At 48.4% G+C, this 23749-nt stretch overlaps 1 protein-coding gene across 2 annotated transcripts in view; it reads right to left on the minus strand.

The window, feature by feature from the left end:
* Nucleotides 1-3300: 3300 nt before the first annotated feature.
* OSBPL11 (oxysterol binding protein like 11) overlaps nt 3301-23749 on the minus strand; it is a 32403-nt gene continuing 11954 nt past the window's right edge. For both annotated transcript variants that reach the window (XM_040439395.1, XM_040439394.1), the window contains 8 exons: nt 14999-15200; nt 10695-10840; nt 9939-10085; nt 7501-7990; nt 4495-4681; nt 4226-4408; nt 3978-4131; nt 3301-3847 (listed from right to left, as the gene is read on the minus strand). In XM_040439395.1, the coding sequence (XP_040295329.1) occupies nt 3791-3847; nt 3978-4131; nt 4226-4408; nt 4495-4681; nt 7501-7990; nt 9939-10085; nt 10695-10840; nt 14999-15200 (1566 nt within the window). In that variant the 3' untranslated portion in view covers nt 3301-3790. The remainder of the gene's footprint in view (nt 3848-3977; nt 4132-4225; nt 4409-4494; nt 4682-7500; nt 7991-9938; nt 10086-10694; nt 10841-14998; nt 15201-23749) is intronic.

Genomic DNA, 23749 nt, shown 5'->3' on the forward strand with positions numbered 1-23749 from the left:
TGAAATGTAATCTCCATTTTCCATAAATTCTTGTGGAACACCTAAAGGGTTAACAACATTTGTAAAATCAGTTTTGAATACCTTGAGGGGTGTAATTTCTAAAATGGGGTCATTTTTGGGTGGTTTCTATTATGTAAGCCTCGCAAAGTGACTTTAGACCTGAACTGGTCCTTAAAAAGTGGGTTTTGGAAATTTTAAAGATTTGCTTTTAAACTTCTAAGCTTTCTAACATCCCCCAAAAAATACAAAGACATTCACAAAATGATCCAAACATGAAGTAGACATATGGGGAATGTAAAGTAATAACTATTTTGGAGGTATTACTATGTATTATAGAAGTAGAGAAATTGAAATTTAAAAATGTTTCAAAATTTTAGGTAAATTTGGTATTTTTTTATAATTCAAAATTAAATTTTTTGACTCAATTTTACCAGTGTAGTACATATATGAAGTACAATATGTGACGAGAAAACAATCTCAGAACGGCCGGGATAAGTCAAAGCGTTTGAAAGTTATTACTACATAAAGTGACACTGGTCAGATTTGCAAAAAATTGTTCTGTCAGGAAGGGGGAAATGGCCCGGATGTGAAGTGGTTAAAGGGCTTCTGTCACCCCCCAAACACCAATTTTCAGTTTTTGACTTAATATATTTGCTAATGTTTACAGATTCGATATATATACCCCTCTTACCTCTAAAAATCGGACTTTAGTGATATGTAAATTTCTTCACTACCAGCAAGTTGGGCGGTTACTTGCTGGTAGCCGCCGCATCCTCTGTCTGAAAAAACGCCCCCTCCTCCACTTGATTGACAGGGCCAGCGAGCGCTCTTATCCTCCAGCTGGCCCTGCCTGCGCCGTACCGGTCGTCATTCGGCGCAGGCGCTCTGAGAGAAGGACGCTCGCTTGGCTGCTCCTTCTCTTCCGGGTGTAGGGCTGACGTTATCGGCGCACTGAGGAAGGAGCAGCGCCGAATGATGACCGGTACGGCGCAGGCGCGGGATTTGAGCTGCAGGCAGGGCTAGCTGGAGGATGAGAGCGCTCGCTGGCCCTGTCAATCAAGTGGAGGAGGGGGCGTTTTTTCAGACAGAGGATGCGGCGGCTACCAGCAAGTCCGCCCAACTTGCTGGTAGTGAAGAAATTTACATATCACTAAAGTCCGATTTTTAGAGGTAAGAGGGGTATATATATCGAATCTGTAAACATTAGCAAATATATTAAGTCAAAAACTGAAAATTGGTGTTTGGCGGGTGACAGAAGCCCCTTAAGGACATTTATGTATCTGTTATCATATATATATAATTCTCGATAGGAACGCATACATTCCTAGAGTATGATGAAAACAGTTTAAGTATAAACCGTGTTAATGAGTCTCTGTCTAGGAAAAGATGTGTTATTTTAACTAACCATCAATCACCCATTGGAGCAGCAGAGGAGGCACAGATATCTCTTTGAGAGAACAAGGTTCATTATATTATTATCAGTTCATAAATCTGAGAGTATGGGAAAAGTCTAAATGGTGCCCAAAAGTCTGTGTTTTTGTGTCAAAATTAATCCCTCAGCTCTGATTTAAGGTTCCATGTGTCATGTGTATAGAATGTGAGATAAAGTCAAACTTGGATATTTAACCCTTACTAGGATGATACTAATAGCTTAGGTAATAGTGTCACCTAGGGGTAAATGGATACTAATAGCTTAGGTAATAGTGTCACCTAGGGGTAAATGAGTAACATTACACCAACAGCAGAAATGCATTTTGGGTAATACAATGACATCACAGTCATTATCATATGTACACGCCTAGTCGACAATGTTTGGAAAACTCCAAGCTAGGAAGGTGTGTCTAACTGATACGTTTGTGATCATAAACCCCACACACACACACACACACACACACACACGAGGGGAAAAAAAGAAGAGCAACAGGAAAAAGACAGGGGGAACAAGGAAAACACAGAGAAACAAAGAAAGCCCAGGAGAAAGATCCCAATGACCAGGACAGACTTTGGCGCTGACTTCCCTTAGTCTCTGCACATCTGCATTCTCGGGTAACGTATAACTTTAATCCATGCAGTGTTGATATAAATTAATTAGCCTGATATTTAGAAAACTCCCCGTTGTATGGCGGATGTATAGTTGTTAAAAGTGCTACATCAATATTGTCACTATTCACTAAAGATGCATATTACTGAATAAATATTAATTTCAGAGGAAATTCTTTGTTTGGAATAATTTCATTCCATAGTCAATACCAGGCTTGAAAATGTATAAGTTGTGTGACAATCCTATCCGATTAGGGTCCATTCACACGTCCGTAGTGTATTGCGGATCCGCACACCTGGCCGGCACCCCTATAGAAATGCCTATTCTTGTCCGTAATTGCAGACAAATATAGGACATGTTCTATTCTTTTCCAGAGCCGTGGACCATTAAATCGGCGGCACGCTCCGGAAATGCGGACGGCACACTGTGTGCTGTCCGCACCCGTTCTGCAATTTGCGGAACGGATGCGGACCCATTATTACAGACGTGTGAATGGAGCCTTATCCGAGATTTGTCATAGTTTTGTGCAGAGCAAAGGTTCGTATCTATTAGTAACATTATTGAGTTTTATATCTGATGATTGTGGAGACGGATCGGATTACATTTTATGTTGTATACGTTGGTCTTTGTATTAGTGCCATCTAGTGGTGAATTTTGGGTACTGCATATCACTGTGTTATTGCATATTATTGACTTTTATATTCATTAAGATTTGATTGTATCTTAAGTTACTGTATAGTAAATCATTTATATTTTTGCATAGACGCTTGTACCATGATTTACTGATTGCACAACATAATTAAATTAACAACGATCTCTTTTTGAGGTGTTTTATATGTCCACCTCGAGGATCAATTCCCTTTGAAAAAAAATTCTTTGATCCTTTCTTTTAAATAAAGCCTTTTGCTTTATAACCCTGACAGCACAGTGCAATAGTAAAGGCAGCTCTGGATGTGACTGGAGCATTAGATATGATGTAAGCAGAATAGTGACGGCAGCTTTGGATGTGACTGGAGCATATGATGCAAGTAGAATAGGGACGGCAGCTCTGGATGTGACTGGAGCATGACATGATGTAACCCCCGATAAATACCAGTGCTATGGGGGGGGGGGGAGGGAGTCAGCTGACATTCTGCATCATACATGTTCTAATCCTCTCTTTGCGTGTTCCCATGCTGAATACAGTTGGCCGGTCTAATATACGGAATGCCCCCCATAGGGCGTCACCGCCGCGGCATTCAGGAGAAACTCTGGACGGAGACAATTCACAATTTATTCTCTTCTTCCATCACACAGTTTGTGGGCTGCCCCCACCCCCAAAGCTCCGGGGCCCTAACACCAGAGAGGGGCCGCTCCCACAAGAGCAGACACACGGCTTGGAAGACGACATTCAGAAGAGAGAGATAAGGCACCACTCGTACTGTACAACCCCCATCATCCTCCTGAGCCCCCAGCCCATCCAACCATACAGGGGGGGCAGAGGCAGCATGTGCAGGGAAAGGATTAATCCACATTTCTCAAAAATAAACCTAAACAAAAGCAGATTGTGGTCGCATGCGGAGTGGGAGAGGTCCCGGCAGAACCCCCACTCGGCTCAGGGAGCAGTCAGCGACAAGAAAGAGGCAGATTAATACTGGATGAGATGGCAGGAGTTCAGAGGAGTAGTCTCTGTGTCCAGGCTGGGGGTAGAGGACGGGGGTGCCAACCCCGCAGGGGGGTCCGTGCTCCATCCCTGCAGATTCACCCAGTTTAGAGCGAGGAGCTCCAGCTCTTCCACAGAGGGTGGTTATAGATCCAGCCGTCACCCTGCGGACCGCAAAAACACACTATTAAAGGGGGCTTCAGAGCACGGCGGGGCACAGGACCTGCAGGATGGTGAAGGGTCCTGCTACACGCCAAACCCAGCTCTGGATGTGACGGCAGCATCTTTTCTTACCTCCTTGTTGAAGTACTTTGTTTTCCAGGCCGTCTCGGTCTCGGCGCGGTGCCTCTCCTCCGCCCGCTGGCGCTCCTCCAGGACTCTCTTGTGCTCCGTTGCCTTCTCTAAGTCTTTCGCCATCAGGGCTTCTGTCACATGAGACCAAAGCCTCCTAGAGCAGCAGAAACAAGAAGGTTATGAGCTCACGTACAGGCGGACCCCACTGCGCAGGGGGTGGAGCTTGACGACTAGGCCAGCCTCCTCACCGGGACTCGAAGGGCCCCTGCATCTCCACCGGCCGCACTCTCTTCCTGGTCACCGGCAGCTTTGTCAGATCCACACATCTAGGGTCGCCGCTGCTGGACGTGAACTCCAGGACGCTGTTCCACTCGCCCTGAATCTTGCAGACCACAGAGTTTGTAGGGTTGTGCTTCACCTCACCAGTCACCCTGAAAAATAAAGCCCACAAGTCACCTCCATGATATTGCACAGTCCTGAGGACCTCCGGGGTGCTCGCCCATCCCAGGATACTCACCTGTGTAACTTTCCTCCATAGAAAGGCTTTGTGTGGAAGGTGATGGCTGCAGAATAGCCCGTCTTACAGCAGTTCACGTTCACTTTCCCTCCGAGCTCCACCCATGGTACGGTGAGGATGGAGCGGGCGTAGGCGCAGGGCAGCGTGAAGGTGTACTCCTCATCATAGTCCAGGAGGTGCAGGACACCTAGAAATGGACAACACTGAGAACAGCCCAAAAAGGAAAGAAACTGCTCCCCAAAAACCTGAAAGGGAGTGAGCTGCTCCAGGAATTCGGGACATCGTAAAACGGAACGATCATCACCCCAAACATCATCCATCGGCCGAGTGAGGGACAGAGGACAAGAGACCCCCGAATCTATGGAGGACTTCTACAAGACTCTTCTGATCAACAAGGGTTAAACATATATGTCACCTCTAATCATTACTGTACCAGAGACATATAGAATGAGCCTTCATAAACGCCCTATATTATACTCCAGAGCTGCACTCACTATTCTGCTGGTGCAGTCACTGTGTACATACATTACTTATCCTGTACTGATCCTGAGTTACATCCTGTATTATACTCCAGAGCTGCACTCACTATTCTGCTGGTGCAGTCACTGTGTACATACATTTCTTATCCTGTACTGATCCTGAGTTACATCCTGTATTATACTCCAGAGCTGCACTCACTATTCTGCTGGTGCAGTCACTGTGTACATACATTACTTATCCTGTACTGATCCTGAGTTACATCCTGTATTATACTCCAGAGCTGCACTCACTATTCTGCTGGTGCAGTCACTGTGTACATACATTACTTATCCTGTACTGATCCTGAGTTACATCCTGTATTATACTTCAGAGCTGCACTCACTATTCTGCTGGTGCAGTCACTGTGTACATACATTACTTATCCAGTACTGATCCTGAGTTACATCCTGTATTATACTCCAGAGCTGCACTCACTATTCTGCTGGTGCAGTCACTGTGTACATACATTACTTATCCTGTACTGATCCTGAGTTACATCCTGTATTATACCCCAGAGCTGCACTCACTATTCTGCTGGTGCAGTCACTGTGTACATACATTACTTATCCTGTACTGATCCTGAGTTACATCCTGTATTATACTTCAGAGCTGCACTCACTGTTCTGCTGGTGCAGTCACTGTGTACATACATTACTTATCCTGTACTGATCCTGAGTTACATCCTGTATTATACTCCAGAGCTGCACTCACTATTCTGCTGGTGCAGTCACTGTGCACATACATTACTTATCCTGTACTGATCCTGAGTTACATCCTGTATTATACTCCAGAGCTGCACTCCCTATTCTGCTGCTGCAGTCACTGTGTACATACATTACTTATCCTGTACTGATCCTGAGTTACATCCTGTATTATACTCCAGAGCTGCACTCACTATTCTGCTGGTGCAGTCACTGTGTACATACATTACTGATCCTGAGTTACATCCTGTATTATACTCCAGAGCTGCACTCACTATTCTGCTGGTGCAGTCACTGTGTACATACATTACTCATCCTGTACTGATCCTGAGTTACATCCTGTATTATACTCCAGAGCTGCACTCACTATTCTGCTGGTGCAGTCACTGTGTACATACATTACTGATCCTGAGTTACATCCTGTATTATACTCCAGAGCTGCACTCACTATTCTGCTGGTGCAGTCACTGTGTACATACATTACTCATCCTGTACTGATCCTGAGTTACATCCTGTATTATACTCCAGAGCTGCACTCACTATTCTGCTGGTGCAGTCACTGTGTACATACATTACTGATCCTGAGTTACATCCTGTATTATACTCCAGAGCTGCACTCACTATTCTGCTGGTGCAGTCACTGTGTACATACATTACTTATCCTGTACTGATCCTCAGTTACATCCTGTATTATCCTCCAGAGCTGCACTCACTATTCTGCTGGTGCAGTCACTGTGTACATACATTACTTATCCTGTACTGATCCTGAGTTACATCCTGTATTATACTCCAGAGCTGCACTCACTATTCTGCCGGTGCAGTCACTGTGTACATACATTACTTATCCTGTACTGATCCCGAGTTACATCCTGTATTATACTCCAGAGCTGCACTCACTATTCTGCTGGTGGAGTCACTGTGTACATACATTACTTATCCTGTACTGATCCTGAGTTACATCCTGTATTATACTCCAGAGCTGCACTCACTATTCTGCTGGTGCAGTCACTGTGTACATACATTACTTATCCTGTACTGATCCTGAGTTACATCCTGTATTATACTCTAGAGCTGCACTCACTATTCTGCTGGTGCAGTCACTGTGTACATACATTACTTATCCTGTACTGATCCTGAGTTACATCCTGTATTATACCCCAGAGCTGCACTCACTATTCTGCTGGTGCAGTCACTGTGTACATACATTACTTATCCTGTACTGATCCTGAGTTACATCCTGTATTATACTCCAGAGCTGCACTCACTATTCTGCTGGTGCAGTCACTGTGTACATACATTACTTATCCTGTACTGATCCTGAGTTACATCCTGTATTATACTCCAGAGCTGCACTCACTATTCTGCTGGTGCAGTCACTGTGTACATACATTACTTATCCTGTACTGATCCTGAGTTACATCTTGTATTATACTCCAGAGCTGCACTCACTATTCTGCTGGTGCAGTCACTGTGTACATACATTACTTATCCTGTACTGATCCCGAGTTACATCCTGTATTATACTCCAGAGCTGCACTCACTATTCTGCTGGTGCAGTCACTGTGTACATACATTACTTATCCTGTACTGATCCTCAGTTACATCCTGTATTATACTCCAGAGCTGCACTCACTATTCTGCTGGTGCAGTCACTGTGTACATACATTACTTATCCTGTACTGATCCTGAGTTACATCCTGTATTATACTCCGGAGCTGCACTCACTATTCTGCAGCTTCAGAGATGAAACGTTCCTACATCCCCTGCTTGTTCAGGGTCAAATCACCTTCTCCCACCATAGTGACTCCGATGGACATCCCCATGAACTTGCTCTTGGTCCACACGTGGGCGTTGACGCACATTTTGCGCTCTGGACACTCCGCGTAGAATCCAGAGACTGGAGGGTGGTGAGAAACCTGCTCAGCCACAAATCTGACGGTGTAGTAGTCCTTCCCGTCTGCGGAGTCCTCCTGAGGCGGTGTTTGATCCAGCGAGTCTTCCACAGTGTCCGAGGATTGGGGGGTCTGAACACAGTCCTTAGGGACCCTCCAGGAGCAGTGGAAGGTCTCCCCGATGATGGGGTTATACGGCTTCTTGGCCAGGGCACCCTTCCGTCCTTCGTGGAAGGAGGTCAGGTAATATTCCACAAACCTCAGCATGCGAGCCTCCGGGGTGAGCCCCCCGCTGATGGACAGGAAGAGGTCAGGGTGGGACAGGAAGTCGGCATACATCTCCAGCAGTGAGCGCTTCTCCAGGATGAAGGTGGGAAGGACGACCTGCAAACAACAGCCGTGAGAAGGCGTCACCTGCGCCAAAGTCACCAACGAGGAGGCGACCGGAGCAAAATAAATCAGCCTACATTAACAAGCAGCACTAGAAGAGACTGATACATTGTAACAGACTATCAGAACTGGAGGAGACTGTCTGCACTGATACATTGTAACAGACTATCAGCACTGGAGGGGGTCTGTCTGCACTGATACACTGTAACAGACGATCAGTACTGGAGAGGGTCTGCACTGATACACTGTAACAGACTATCAGAACTGGAGGGGGTCTGTCTGCACTGATACACTGTAACAGACGATCAGTACTGGAGAGGGTCTGCACTGATACACTGTAACAGACTATCAGAACTGGAGGAGACTGTCTGCACTGATACACTGTAACAGACCATCAGCACTGGAGGGGGTCTGTCTGCACTGATACACTGTAACAGACGATCAGTACTGGAGAGGGTCTGCACTGATACACTGTAACAGACTATCAGAACTGGAGGAGACTGTCTGCACTGATACACTGTAACAGACCATCAGCACTTGAGGGGGCTGTCTGCACTGATACACTGTAACAGACGATCAGCACTGGAGGGGGTCTGTCTGCACTGATACATTGTAACAGACGATCAGTACTGCAGGGGAGCTGTCTGCACTGATACACTGTAACAGGCTATCAGCACTGCAGGGGGTCTGTCTGCACTGATACATTGTAACAGACGATCAGCACTGGAGGGGGTCTGTCTGCACTGATACACTGTAACAGGCTATCAGCACTGCAGGGGGTCTGTCTGCACTGATACACTGTAACAGACGATCAGCACTGGAGGGGGTCTGTCTGCACTGATACACTGTAACAGATGATCAGCACTGGAGGAGACTGTCTGCACTGATACACTGTAACAGACGATCAGCACTGGAGGGGGCTGTCTGCACTGATACACTGTAACAAGCTATCAGCACTGCAGGGGGTCTGTCTGCACTGATACACTGTAACAGACGATCAGCACTGGAGAGGGTCTGCACTGATACACTGTAACAGACGATCAGCACTCGAGGGGTCTGTCTGCACTGATACACTGTAACAGACGATCAGCACTGGAGGAGACTGTCTGCACTGATACACTGTAACAAGCTATCAGAACTGGAGGGGGGTACACTGATACACTGTAACAGACGATCAGCACTGCAGGGGGTCTGTCTATACTGACACATTGTAACAGACGATCAGCACTGCAGGGGGTCTGTCTGCACTGATACACTGTAACAGACGATCAGTACTGCAGGGGAGCTGCCTGCACTGATACACTAACAGACGATCAGCACTGGAGAGGGTCTGCACTGATACACTGTAACAGACGATCAGCACTGGAGGAGACTGTCTGCACTGATACACTGTAACAGACGATCAGCACTGCAGGGGGTCTGTCTGCACTGATACACTGTAACAGACGATCAGCACTGGAGAGGGTCTGCACTGATACACTGTAACAGACGATCAGCACTGGAGAGGGTCTGCACTGATACACTGTAACAGACGATCAGCACTGGAGAGAGTCTGCACTGATACACTGTAACAGACGATCAGCACTGGAGGGGTCTGTCTGCACTGATACACTGTAACAGACGATCAGCACTGGAGGGGTCTACACTGATACACTGTAACAGACGATCAGCACTGGAGGGGTCTGTCTACACTGACACATTGTAACAGACCATCAGCACTGGAGGGGTCTGTCTGCACTGATACACTGTAACAGACGATCAGCACTGGAGGGAGCTGTCTGAGCAGGACGAGTTCAGGGACAGTTTTCAGGCTATGAATTTAAAGCATATATGTTTCAATTCATTGACAGCAAGCAGAGATTACTGAAAACTGGGGGATTCAGCGCTGAAGAGTGAACAAGAATCTATAGGAACTCTGCTGTCTGGACAGAATGAGACTGACCCGTGTGAGGTCCATGCCGAGCTTCAGCTGTGACAGGAGGTGCAGGATGACGCTGCGCTGCTCCTCCACCGCCCCCAGATCCTCCTCCGTCAGCTCCCGCGCGTCCTCCTCCTCTTCCTCCTCCTCCGGGTCTATGTCCACAGGGTCCTGTGAGGGGCAGAAGACACAGTGAGGAGCACAGGGGCATGAGCCGCAGTCCACAACCTCGGGGGCGGATCTGCCCGAGGACACACCCAGCGTGGTGATGTTACCGCTGTAGTCGCCTCCATCGCTGGGACTGGAGGTAACAAGTCTGGAAATTTAACCCCTCAGATGCTGCAGTCACTTGCCCCTGTGTGACTGGCGGCTCCACACGCCGCGGTGCAGCAGAATCTGAGCTCTACACCGGCTCGGCCCGGCAGCTTCCATCTACCGCTCCACACAGGCCACGCCCCCTCCGCTCCACACAGGCCACGCCCCCCTCCGCTCCACTATTCACAAAAATGGCAACGGCATCGTGAAAAAATGCAAAAGGACTGTAAGGTCAGGTGTTACAGGGGTTCCTGCCGATCAGTGACATCACACTGTGGGGGTGAAGGGGGCCCCCCATGATGTTGAGGGGAGCTCCCCACAGTCTTTGAGGGGAGCACTCAGACACAAGGGGCCCCATGTCTTGATATGTGGGGGCCACTGGTAAGCATTAACCGTCAGTGCAGCTGACATGCCAGTGGTTGGACCGCGGGGGATGGGCTCACGTCTGTCGCCCCTGGTGCTTACCCTGCTCAGCGGGCTGCTCTCCGGCTCCTGCATCTCAATCAGTAAGTCGGGCCCCTTGCTGTCCTCTGCCGTGAAGCGGGGGCCCTCTCCATTCTCCAGGTGCGCGGACAGGAGGCTCTTTGGTTCCAACCAGTTTAGCGGCGCCCCTGTGGGAAAAGGAGTTTTGTACTTAGAGCTGCTCATGATCCATGCAGAACGCCCTACAGCGCGCGGTGTTTATGTGACATGGCGGCCGGGAACAGCGCCCTAATAATCCGGAGGAGCGCAGAACGTGCGGCTTCTCCCAGCGCCTCTGCGAGATCTGTGGGAGCGCTCGACAATGCCCTCTGTGACTGCCACGCTGCCAGAGAGAACCTGATACTGAGGGGTAAGGCGACACCGCGCAGGAGCGAGCCCGACAGCGCGCTCAATGTCACTGCCGGAAACCGCAAACAGGGCAGCGGCCGGGCACAGTACACAGGGCAGAGGATAAGCGGCGGAGCACAGGGGCAGCGGCCGGGCACAGTACACAGGGCAGAGGATAAGCGGTGGAGCACAGGGGCAGCGGCCGGGCACAGTTCACAGGGCAGAGGATAAGCGGTGGAGCACAGGGGCAGCGGCCGGGCACAGTACACAGGGCAGAGGATAAGCGGTGGAGCACAGGGGCAGCGGCCGGGCACAGTACACAGGGCAGAGGATAAGCGGTGGAGCACAGGGGCAGCGGCCGGGCACAGTACACAGGGCAGAGGATAAGCGGTGGAGCACAGGGGCAGCGGACGGGCACAGTACACAGGGCAGAGGATAAGCGGTGGAGCACAGGGGCAGCGGACGGGCACAGTACACAGGGCAGAGGATAAGCGGTGGAGCACAGGGGCAGCGGCCGGGCACAGTACACAGGGCAGAGGATAAGCGGTGGAGCACAGGGGCAGCGGCCGGGCACAGTACACAGGATAAGCGGTGGAGCACAGGGGCAGCGGCCGGGCACAGTACACAGGGCAGAGGATAAGCGGTGGAGCACAGGGGCAGCGGCCGGGCACAGTACACAGGGCAGAGGATAAGCGGTGGAGCACAGGGGCAGCGGCCGGGCACAGTACACAGGGCAGAGGATAAGCGCGGAGCACAGGGGCAGCGGCCGGGCACAGTACATAGGGCAGAGGATAAGCGGCGGAGCACAGGGGCAGCTGCCGGGCACAGTACACAGGGCAGAGGATAAGCGGGGGAGCACAGGGGCAGCAGCCGGGCACAGTACACAGGGCAGAGGATAAGCGGCGGAGCACAGGGGCAGCAGCCGGGCACAGTACACAGGATAAGCACAGGGGCAGAGGGGAGGCGGTCGGGCACAGTACACAGGGCAGAGGATAAGCGGCGGAGCACAGGGAAAAAATGGCCGGGCACAGTAATTAGGACACAGCTGGGCACAGTACTCACGGCAGAGGATAACCAGCGGGAAACAGAGCACAGGGGCAGAGGAGCAGCAGCCAGGCACAGTATTCAGGGCAGAGGATAAGCAGCAGGGCACAGGAGCTGAGGGGAAGCAGGGGGCACAGTACTCGGAGCAGAGGGAGAGCGGTGGGGCAGAGAGCAAAGGGGCAGAGGATGAGCGACAGGGCACAGTACTAGGGGCATAGGGGATTCAGCCAGGCACAGTAATTAGAACACAGGGGACGCAACTAGGTACAATACTCCGGGCAGGGGGACGCAGCGGGGCACAGTACTCGGGGCAGAGGGGCACAGAAGAACAGAGGATACAGTCAGGCACAGTACTCGGCCGTACGGGGCAGAGGGGATGTCGCTTGGCACAGTACTCGGGGCAGAGGGGAAATGACCAGGCACAGTACTCGGGGCAGAGGGGAAATGACCAGGCACAGTACTCGGGGCAGAGGGGAAATGACCAGGCACAGTACTCGGGGCAGAGGGGAAATGACCAGGCACAGTACTCGGGGCAGAGGGGAAATGACCAGGCACAGTACTCGGGGCAGAGGGGAAATGACCAGGCACAGTACTCGGGGCAGAGGGGAAATGACCAGGCACAGTACTCGGGGCAGAGGGGAAATGACCAGGCACAGTACTCGGGGCAGAGGGGAAATGACCAGGCACAGTACTCGGGGCAGAGGGGAAATGACCAGGCACAGTACTCGGGGCAGAGGGGAAATGACCAGGCACAGTACTCGGGGCAGAGGGGAAATGACCAGGCACAGTACTCGGGGCAGAGGGGAAATGACCAGGCATAGTACTCGGGGCAGAGGGGAAATGGCCGGGCACAGTACTCGGGGCAGAGGGGAAATGGCCGGGCACAGTACTCGGGGCAGAGGGGAAATGGCCGGGCACAGTACTCGGGGCAGAGGGGAAATGGCCGGGCACAGTACTCGGGGCAGAGGGGAAATGGCCGGGCACAGTACTCGGGGCAGAGGGGAAATGGCCGGGCACAGTACTTAGAAAACAGTGGACGCCACTAGGTACAACACTCCGGGCAGGGGGAAGCAGTGGGGCACAGTACTCTGGGGAGAGGGGAAGCAGCGGGGCACAGTACTCGGGGCAGAGGGGAGGCAGCGGGGCACAGTACTCGGGGCAGAGGGGAAGCAGCGGGGCACAGTACTCGTGGCAGAGGGGCACAGTACTCGGGGCAGAAAGGGAAGCAGCCGGGCACAGTACTCGGGGCAGAGGGGAAATGGCCGGGCACAGTACTTAGAAAACAGTGGACGCCACTAGGTACAACACTCCGGGCAGGGGGAAGCAGTGGGGCACAGTACTCTGGGGAGAGGGGAAGCAGCGGGGCACAGTACTCGGGGCAGAGGGGAAGCAGCCGGGCACAGTACTCGGGGCAGAGGCCGGGCACAGTACTCGGGGCAGAGGGGAAGCAGCGGGGCACAGTACTCGTGGCAGAAAGGGAAGCAGCCGGGCACAGTACTCGGGGAAGAAGCCGGGCACAGTACTCGGGGCAGAGGCCAGGCACAGTACTCCGGGCAGAGGGGAAGCAGCAGGGCACAGTACTCGGGGCACAGTACTCGGGGCAGCAGCAGGGCACAGTACTCGTGGCAGAGGGGCACAGTACTCGGGGCAGAAAGTGAAGCAGCCGGGCACAGTACTCGGGGCAGAGGGGAAGCAGCCGGGCACAGTACTCGGGGCAGAGGGGAAGCAGCGGGGCACAGTACTCGGGAAGAGGGGAAGCAGCCGGGCACAGTACTCGGGCAGAGGGGAAGCAGCCGGGCACAGTACTCGGGCAGAGGGGAAGCAGCCGAGCACAGTACTCGGGCAGAGGGGAAGCAGCCGAGCACAGTACTCGGGGCAGAGGGGAAGCAGCGGGGCACAGTACTCGGGAAGAGGGGAAGCAGCCGGGCACAGTACTCGGGCAGAGGGGAAGCAGCCGGGCACAGTACTCGGGCAGAGGGGAAGCAGCCGAACACAGTACTCGGGCAGAGGGGAAGCAGCCGAGCACAGTACTCGGGGCAGAGGGGAAGCAGCCGGGCACAGTAGAAGCAGCGGGGCACAGTACTCGGGAAGAGGGGAAGCAGCCGGGCACAGTACTCGGGCAGAGGGGAAGCAGCCGGGCACAGTACTCGGGCAGAGGGGAAGCAGCCGAGCACAGTACTCGGGGCAGAGGGGAAGCAGCCGGGCACAGTAGAAGCAGCGGGGCACAGTACTTGTGGCAGAGGGGGACATGTGGCTGCTCCATATGGATGAAATTATGGGCTTTTCAATCTGGTCTTTGGATCGGGTGCCCTGAGCGGATTATGAGGTGGAGACTGTAGACCGATCATTGCTGTCAGGAGAAAACAGTGAAAACAGCAGCAGATGGGTCCCTGTGTGAACAGCGCATCACAGAACTGGCGAGACCTCCACCCGGCGCACACCCTCACCAATAATCTGCATTATCCGTGTTTTGGGCATGTTGCTTCCTATATGGGATATAGCGGTGACACCTGCTCGGGGGCGCAGATGATGGAGCAGGGCTCAGGTCATCCTGACTACCTGCGGTACCAGGGTGAGGGGTCGGGGGCGTTCCCCCTGCGGCTGTGACCTGCTGTCACCTGAGCTCTGGTTACAGTCAGGCGGCTGTGAGCGCCGGGATAAATTATTTACATGCCCCATTCTCATGTGCGGGGCGCCGCTGCTCCTGTTAACTATTCATGATCGCTGCAAATATCAGATCACCAGGCGGCTGTACAGCAGGGGAGGGGCTCCGACACCGGTGGTCTATGTGCACTGCAGCATACATTCCGAGTATAGAGATAAGGGGCGCCTATTGACAGTCTGATTGCTGGGTGGTGGAGGAGCCGCTGAGAAACACCACTGATGCCGCTGATCCTCTGGGGAGGGGCACTCACCAGCGTGAAAGCTGCTCTTCTGCAGAGCGGTGTGCTGTTGGTATAACATGTGGAAGCAGTCGTTCAGGCAGTTCATGGTCGCCATAGACGTGGCCTTCAGCATCAGCAGGTCCTGGTCCAGGGAACTGAACTGACCGCTGGGGGAAAGGCCTTCTATCCCGCGCATCAACTCCCTCTGCTGACACTCCGCCTGCGACATCATCTGAAGAGAGGACACATCAGAAGGTGGAGAGACCAGTGTGTGGCCCCAGACACAGAAGAATTAGAGAGACTCTGTCCCCAGGATCAACCCTACAGACACCTTGCCCCGTGGGGCTCATCATGCTGATTAATACTACACCGTTCACTTTGTCTGGAGCTATCTGCTGTTTTATTTATATGCAAATGAGCATGTTGGAGCACCAGAAGGGGCTGAACCCGTTCAGCACTGCTATGTAACACCCCATATGTTTTGCAGAGCTGTGTTACATCTACATATCGTATACACTTTCTAAACAGATGTCAGTGTGGTGAAGCTATAGTACATAGTGTATATGATATGTAGATGAGCTATGTACTATAGCTTCACCACACTGACATCTGTTTAGAAAGTGTATATGATATGTAGATAAGCTTTCTAAACAGATGTCAGTGTGGTGAAGCTATAGTACATAGTGTATATGATATGCAGATGAGCTATGTACTATAGCTTCACCACACTGACATCTGTTTAGAAAGCTCATCTACATACGTGTTATCTTATAAACATAGAAATACCAGTCTACTCCATGTGGTAAAGCTATAGCTTGGTGGCAAGTGCTTGGTTCTGCATGTAGAGGTCCCAGCCTTGAATCCTGGGAGAGACTTTGAGGTTTTTTCTTCAGATATTTTTCCCACATTTAACCCATTATAAAAGCCTATGGGGCACATTTATTAAGACTGGCGTTTTAGACGCCGATCTTAATAAGCCCTATGCCGGGCAGTGGATCCGCTGGAGTTATGTACAGGCGCCGGCCTCTCCATAACTTCAGCGCATCTTCTAAATGTAAGAAGCTTCCTTGCTGTCTTACATTTAGACCATTTTATACAACTAAAACGGGCGCAGAAAATGATAATGAGACGACCTCCCAGGCCATCCCCTCCCCCACCCTCATTTTTAAGCCAGGTGTGAACGGGGAAAAGTCGCAGATAGTGGCGCAAAGGACCTAATTTAGGCATATTTCTGTTTAATAAATTACCCCCTATGTCCTTCTATTGAGAGTAATGTTTTCAGGTTTAAAAAGCTAATAAATATTGCGGTTTACAATCACATATTAGGCCTGGGAATAAACCAGTGATAGGTTTCAGGTTTCTAAGCAAAAAAAAATATATATAACAACTCAAAACACTATCCTCAGTATAGTAAGGCCTCTTCTTGTTATTATAGGATTACAATATAGCCTTTTATTATGGGCTAAATGAGAGAAAGGAAAAAAAATAAAACAGAAAAAAAGTTTAAGTAAGTCTCTCCCAGGATTCAAGCACTTACCACCAAGCTACCGCATTACTACATAGAGAAGCATGTTTTTTCTATACTTATAAGCTAACAGATTACTGGTGTCTGTATGATCATATACTGTGCCTGTGAATAAAGCAGTGATATGTAGAGGAGCCTTCTGAGCAGATGTCAGTGTGGTGAAGCTATAGTACATAGTGATATGATATGTAGAGGAGCCTTCTGAGCAGATCTCAGTGTGGTGAAGCTATAGTACATTATCCACATAGAATGTGTCGGCAGATAAGAACCATTTGGCCCATCTAGTCTGCCCAATATACTGAATCCTATGGATAGCCCCCGGCCCTATCTTATATGAAGGATGGCCTTATGCCTATCCCATGCATGCTTAAACCCCTTCACTGTATTTGCAGCTACCACTTCTGCAGGAAGGCTATTCCATGCATCCACTACTCTCTCAGTAAAGTAATACTTCCTTATATTACTTTTAAACCTTTGCCCCACTAATTTAAAACTATGTCGTCTTGTAGCAGTTTTTCTTCTTTTAAATCTTCTCTCCTCTTTTACAGAGTTGATTCCCTTTATGTATTTAGCAGTTTCTCTCATCTCCCCTCTGTCTCTTCTTTCTTCCAAGCTCTACATGTTAAGGTCCTTTAACCTTTCCTGGTAAGTTTTATCCTGCAATCCATGTACCAGTTTAGTAGCTCTTCTCTGAACTCTCTCTAGAGTATCTATATCCTTCTGGAGATATGGCCTCCAGTACTGAGCACAATACTCCAAGTGAGGTCTCACCAGTGTTCTGTACAGCGGCATAAGCACTTCACTCTTTCTACTGCTTATACCTCTCCCTATACATCCAAGCATTCTGCTGGCATTTCGTGCTGCTCTATTACATTGTCTTCCCACCTTTAAGTCTTCTGAAATAATTACTCCTAAATCCCTTTCCTCAGATACTGAGGTCAGGACTGTGTCAAATATTCTATATTCTGCCCTTGGGTTTTTACGCCCCAGGTGCATTATCTTGCACTTATCCACATTAAATATAGAAACAATATCATAGTGATATGATATTGCTAGCACACAGCTCTTGGACAGGGCTCTGCCCTCAGCAGGTCTAGCCCTGTCAATCAAGGGGAGGGGGGACTGTGCAGAACACGGGGGGTGTAACAATGCAGTGCTCAAACTATTTAGCCCCGCCTATTGCTGCCCAAACTTCTCATTTGCATATGAATAAAAACACAGATTTCTCTGAAGCTGTTTAGCAAACAGATAAAAGAAAGATGTAGTATTAATCAGCATGATGAGCCCCACCAGGCAGTGTGTATGGTTTAATAGGGTTGATCCTGACGACAGAGCCTCTTACAGAGGAGCCACAGAAGAAAGAGACTGCTGATATCTCTCCTGCACACACCAGACCACAGTGTGAGAGCACCTCAGGGGTTACAGCTCCACCGACAGCAAAGAACATGAAGAAAAACAATGTATATACCTATAATACCTGTCCTATACTCCAGAGCTGCACTCACTATTCTGCTGGTGCAGTCACTGTGTACATACATTACTTATCCTGTACTGATCCTAAGTTACATCTTGTATTATACTCCAGAGCTGCACTCACTATTCTGCTGGTGCAGTCACTGTGTACATACATTACTTTATCCTGTACTTATCCTGAGTTACATCTTGTATTATACTCCAGAGCTGCACTCACTATTCTGCTGGTGCAATCACTGTGTACATACATTACTTATCCTGTACTGATCCTGAGTTACATCTTGTATTATACTCCAGAGCTGCACTCACTATTCTGCTGGTGCAGTCACTGTGTACATACATTACTTATCCTGTAGTGATCCTGAGTTACATCCTGTATTATACTCCAGAGCTGCACTCACTATTCTGCTGGTGCAGTCTCTGTGTACATACATTACTTATCCTGTACTGATCCTGAGTTACATCCTGTATTATACTCCAGAGCTGCACTCACTATTCTGCTGGTGCAGTCACTGTGTACATACATTACTTATCCTGTACTGATCCTCAGTTACATCCTGTATTATACTCCAGAGCTGCACTCACTATTCTGCTGGTGCAGTCACTGTGTACATACATTACTTATCCTGTACTGATCCTGAGTTACATCCTGTATTATACTCCAGAGCTGCACTCATTATTCTGCTGGTGCAGTCACTGTGTACATACATTACTTATCCTGTACTGATCCTGAGTTACATCCTGTATTATACTCCAGAGCTGCACTCATTATTCTGCTGATGGAGTCACTGTGTACATACATTACTTATCCTGTACTGATCCTCAGTTACATCCTGTATTATACTCCAGAGCTGCACTCACTATTCTGCTGGTGCAGTCACTGTGTACATACATTACTTATCCTGTACTGATCCTGAGTTACATCCTGTATTATACTCCAGAGCTGCACTCACTATTCTGCTGGTGGAGTCACTGTGTACATACATTACTTATCCTGTAGTGATCCTGAGTTACATCCTGTATTATACTCCAGAGCTGCACTCACTATTCTGCTGGTGCAGTCTCTGTGTACATACATTACTTATCCTGTACTGATCCTGAGTTACATCCTGTATTATACTCCAGAGCTGCACTCACTATTCTGCTGGTGCAGTCACTGTGTACATACATTACTTATCCTGTACTGACCCTGAGTTACATCCTGTATTATACTCCAGAGCTGCACTCACTATTCTGCTGGTGCAGTCACTGTGTACATACATTACTTATCCTGTACTGATCCTGAGTTACATCCTGTATTATACTCCAGAGCTGCACTCATTATTCTGCTGATGGAGTCACTGTGTACATACATTACTTATCCTGTACTGATCCTCAGTTACATCCTGTATTATACTCCAGAGCTGCACTCACTATTCTGCTGGTGCAGTCACTGTGTACATACATTACTTATCCTGTACTGATCCTGAGTTACATCCTGTATTATACTCCAGAGCTGCACTCACTATTCTGCTGGTGCAGTCACTGTGTACATACATTACTTATCCTGTACTGATCCTGAGTTCCATCCTGTATTATACTCCAGAGCTGCACTCACTATTCTGCTGGTGCAGTCACTGTGTACATACATTACTTATCCTGTACTGACCCTGAGTTACATCCTGTATTATACTCCAGAGCTGCACTCACTATTCTGCTGGTGCAGTCACTGTGTACATACATTACTTTATCCTGTACTGATCCTGAGTTACATCTTGTATTATACTCCAGAGCTGCACTCACTATTCTGCTGGTGCAGTCACTGTGCACATACATTACTTATCCTGTACTGATCCTGAGTTACATCCTGTATTATACTCCAGAGCTGCACTCACTAGTCTGCTGGTGGAGTCACTGTGTACATACATTACTTATCCTGTAGTGATCCTGAGTTACATCCTGTATTATACTCCAGAGCTGCACTCACTATTCTGCTGGTGCAGTCACTGTGTACATACATTACTTATCCTGTAGTGATCCTGAGTTACATCCTGTATTATACTCCAGAGCTGCACTCACTATTCTGCTGGTGCAGTCACTGTGTACATACATTACTTATCCTGTACTGATCCTGAGTTACATCCTGTATTATACTCCAGAGCTGCACTCACTATTCTGCTGGTGCAGTCACTGTGTACATACATTACTTATCCTGTACTGATCCTCAGTTATAGCCTGTATTATACCCCAGAGCTGCACTCACTATTCTGCTGGTGCAGTCACTGTGTACATACATTACTTATCCTGTACTGATCCTCAGTTATAGCCTGTATTATACTCCAGAGCTGCACTCACTATTCTGCTGGTGCAGTCACTGTGTACATACATTACTTATCCTGTACTGATCCTGAGTTACATCCTGTATTATACTCCAGAGCTGCACTCACTATTCTGCTGGTGCAGTCACTGTGTACATACATTACTTATCCTGCACTGATCCTGAGTTATATCCTGTATTATACTCCAGAGCTGCACTCACTATTCTGCTGGTGCAGTCACTGTGTACATACATTACTTATCCTGTACTGATCCTGAGTTACATCCTGTATTATACTCCAGAGCTGCACTCACTATTCTGCTGGTGCAGTCACTGTGTACATACATTACTTATCCTGTACTGATCCTGAGTTACATCCTGTATTATACTCCAGAGCTGCACTCACTATTCTGCTGGTGCAGTCACTGTGTACATACATTACTTATCCTGTACTGATCCTGAGTTACATCCTGTATTATACTCCAGAGCTGCACTCACTATTCTGCTGGTGCAGTCACTGTGTACATACATTACTTATCCTGCACTGATCCTGAGTTACATCCTGTATTATACTCCAGAGCTGCACTCACTATTCTGCTGGTGCAGTCACTGTGTACATACATTACTTATCCTGTAGTGATCCTGAGTTACATCCTGTATTATACTCCAGAGCTGCACTCACTATTCTGCTGGTGCAGTCTCTGTGTACATACATTACTTATCCTGTACTGATCCTGAGTTACATCCTGTATTATACTCCAGAGCTGCACTCACTATTCTGCTGGTGCAGTCACTGTGTACATACATTACTTATCCTGTACTGATCCTCAGTTACATCCTGTATTATACTCCAGAGCTGCACTCACTATTCTGCTGGTGCAGTCACTGTGTACATACATTACTTATCCTGTACTGATCCTGAGTTACATCCTGTATTATACTCCAGAGCTGCACTCATTATTCTGCTGGTGCAGTCACTGTGTACATACATTACTTATCCTGTACTGATCCTGAGTTACATCCTGTATTATACTCCAGAGCTGCACTCATTATTCTGCTGATGGAGTCACTGTGTACATACATTACTTATCCTGTACTGATCCTCAGTTACATCCTGTATTATACTCCAGAGCTGCACTCACTATTCTGCTGGTGCAGTCACTGTGTACATACATTACTTATCCTGTACTGATCCTGAGTTACATCCTGTATTATACTCCAGAGCTGCACTCACTATTCTGCTGGTGGAGTCACTGTGTACATACATTACTTATCCTGTAGTGATCCTGAGTTACATCCTGTATTATACTCCAGAGCTGCACTCACTATTCTGCTGGTGCAGTCTCTGTGTACATACATTACTTATCCTGTACTGATCCTGAGTTACATCCTGTATTATACTCCAGAGCTGCACTCACTATTCTGCTGGTGCAGTCACTGTGTACATACATTACTTATCCTGTACTGACCCTGAGTTACATCCTGTATTATACTCCAGAGCTGCACTCACTATTCTGCTGGTGCAGTCACTGTGTACATACATTACTTATCCTGTACTGATCCTGAGTTACATCCTGTATTATACTCCAGAGCTGCACTCATTATTCTGCTGATGGAGTCACTGTGTACATACATTACTTATCCTGTACTGATCCTCAGTTACATCCTGTATTATACTCCAGAGCTGCACTCACTATTCTGCTGGTGCAGTCACTGTGTACATACATTACTTATCCTGTACTGATCCTGAGTTACATCCTGTATTATACTCCAGAGCTGCACTCACTATTCTGCTGGTGCAGTCACTGTGTACATACATTACTTATCCTGTACTGATCCTGAGTTCCATCCTGTATTATACTCCAGAGCTGCACTCACTATTCTGCTGGTGCAGTCACTGTGTACATACATTACTTATCCTGTACTGACCCTGAGTTACATCCTGTATTATACTCCAGAGCTGCACTCACTATTCTGCTGGTGCAGTCACTGTGTACATACATTACTTTATCCTGTACTGATCCTGAGTTACATCTTGTATTATACTCCAGAGCTGCACTCACTATTCTGCTGGTGCAGTCACTGTGCACATACATTACTTATCCTGTACTGATCCTGAGTTACATCCTGTATTATACTCCAGAGCTGCACTCACTAGTCTGCTGGTGGAGTCACTGTGTACATACATTACTTATCCTGTAGTGATCCTGAGTTACATCCTGTATTATACTCCAGAGCTGCACTCACTATTCTGCTGGTGCAGTCACTGTGTACATACATTACTTATCCTGTAGTGATCCTGAGTTACATCCTGTATTATACTCCAGAGCTGCACTCACTATTCTGCTGGTGCAGTCACTGTGTACATACATTACTTATCCTGTACTGATCCTGAGTTACATCCTGTATTATACTCCAGAGCTGCACTCACTATTCTGCTGGTGCAGTCACTGTGTACATACATTACTTATCCTGTACTGATCCTCAGTTATAGCCTGTATTATACCCCAGAGCTGCACTCACTATTCTGCTGGTGCAGTCACTGTGTACATACATTACTTATCCTGTACTGATCCTCAGTTATAGCCTGTATTATACTCCAGAGCTGCACTCACTATTCTGCTGGTGCAGTCACTGTGTACATACATTACTTATCCTGTACTGATCCTGAGTTACATCCTGTATTATACTCCAGAGCTGCACTCACTATTCTGCTGGTGCAGTCACTGTGTACATACATTACTTAACCTGTACTGATCCTGAGTTACATCCTGTATTATACTCCAGAGCTGCACTCACTATTCTGCTGGTGCAGTCACTGTGTACATACATTACTTATCCTGTACTGATCCTGAGTTACATCCTGTATTATACTCCAGAGCTGCACTCACTATTCTGCTGGTGCAGTCACTGTGTACATACATTACTTATCCTGTACTGATCCTGAGTTACATCCTGTATTATACTCCAGAGCTGCACTCACTATTCTGCTGGTGCAGTCACTGTGTACATACATTACTTATCCTGCACTGATCCTGAGTTACATCCTGTATTATACTCCAGAGCTGCACTCACTATTCTGCTGGTGCAGTCACTGTGTACATACATTACTTATCCTGTAGTGATCCTGAGTTACATCCTGTATTATACTCCAGAGCTGCACTCACTATTCTGCTGGTGCAGTCACTGTGTACATACATTACTTATCCTGTACTGATCCTGAGTTACATGATGTATTATACTCCAGAGCTGCACTCACTATTCTACAGCTTCAGAGCTGAAATCTCCCAGTCTCCTTGCTTGTTCGGTGTCTTCACTGTAGTGTCTGTATTGTAGTAGTTGGGCACAAAGCTAACTGCCTCTATGACTGGAGCTCAGTTAAGGAGGAGGGGGGAGTACATGCTTGCTGACTGTTTCCAATAATGACCAGCAGAATGGGGAGGCAGAGATGACATTAGTCGGTGACTGAGCCTCTCCCGTATATTTC

Source organism: Bufo bufo, chromosome 7, assembly GCF_905171765.1.
Source record: "Bufo bufo chromosome 7, aBufBuf1.1, whole genome shotgun sequence".
Classification (NCBI taxonomy): Eukaryota; Metazoa; Chordata; class Amphibia; order Anura; family Bufonidae; genus Bufo; species Bufo bufo.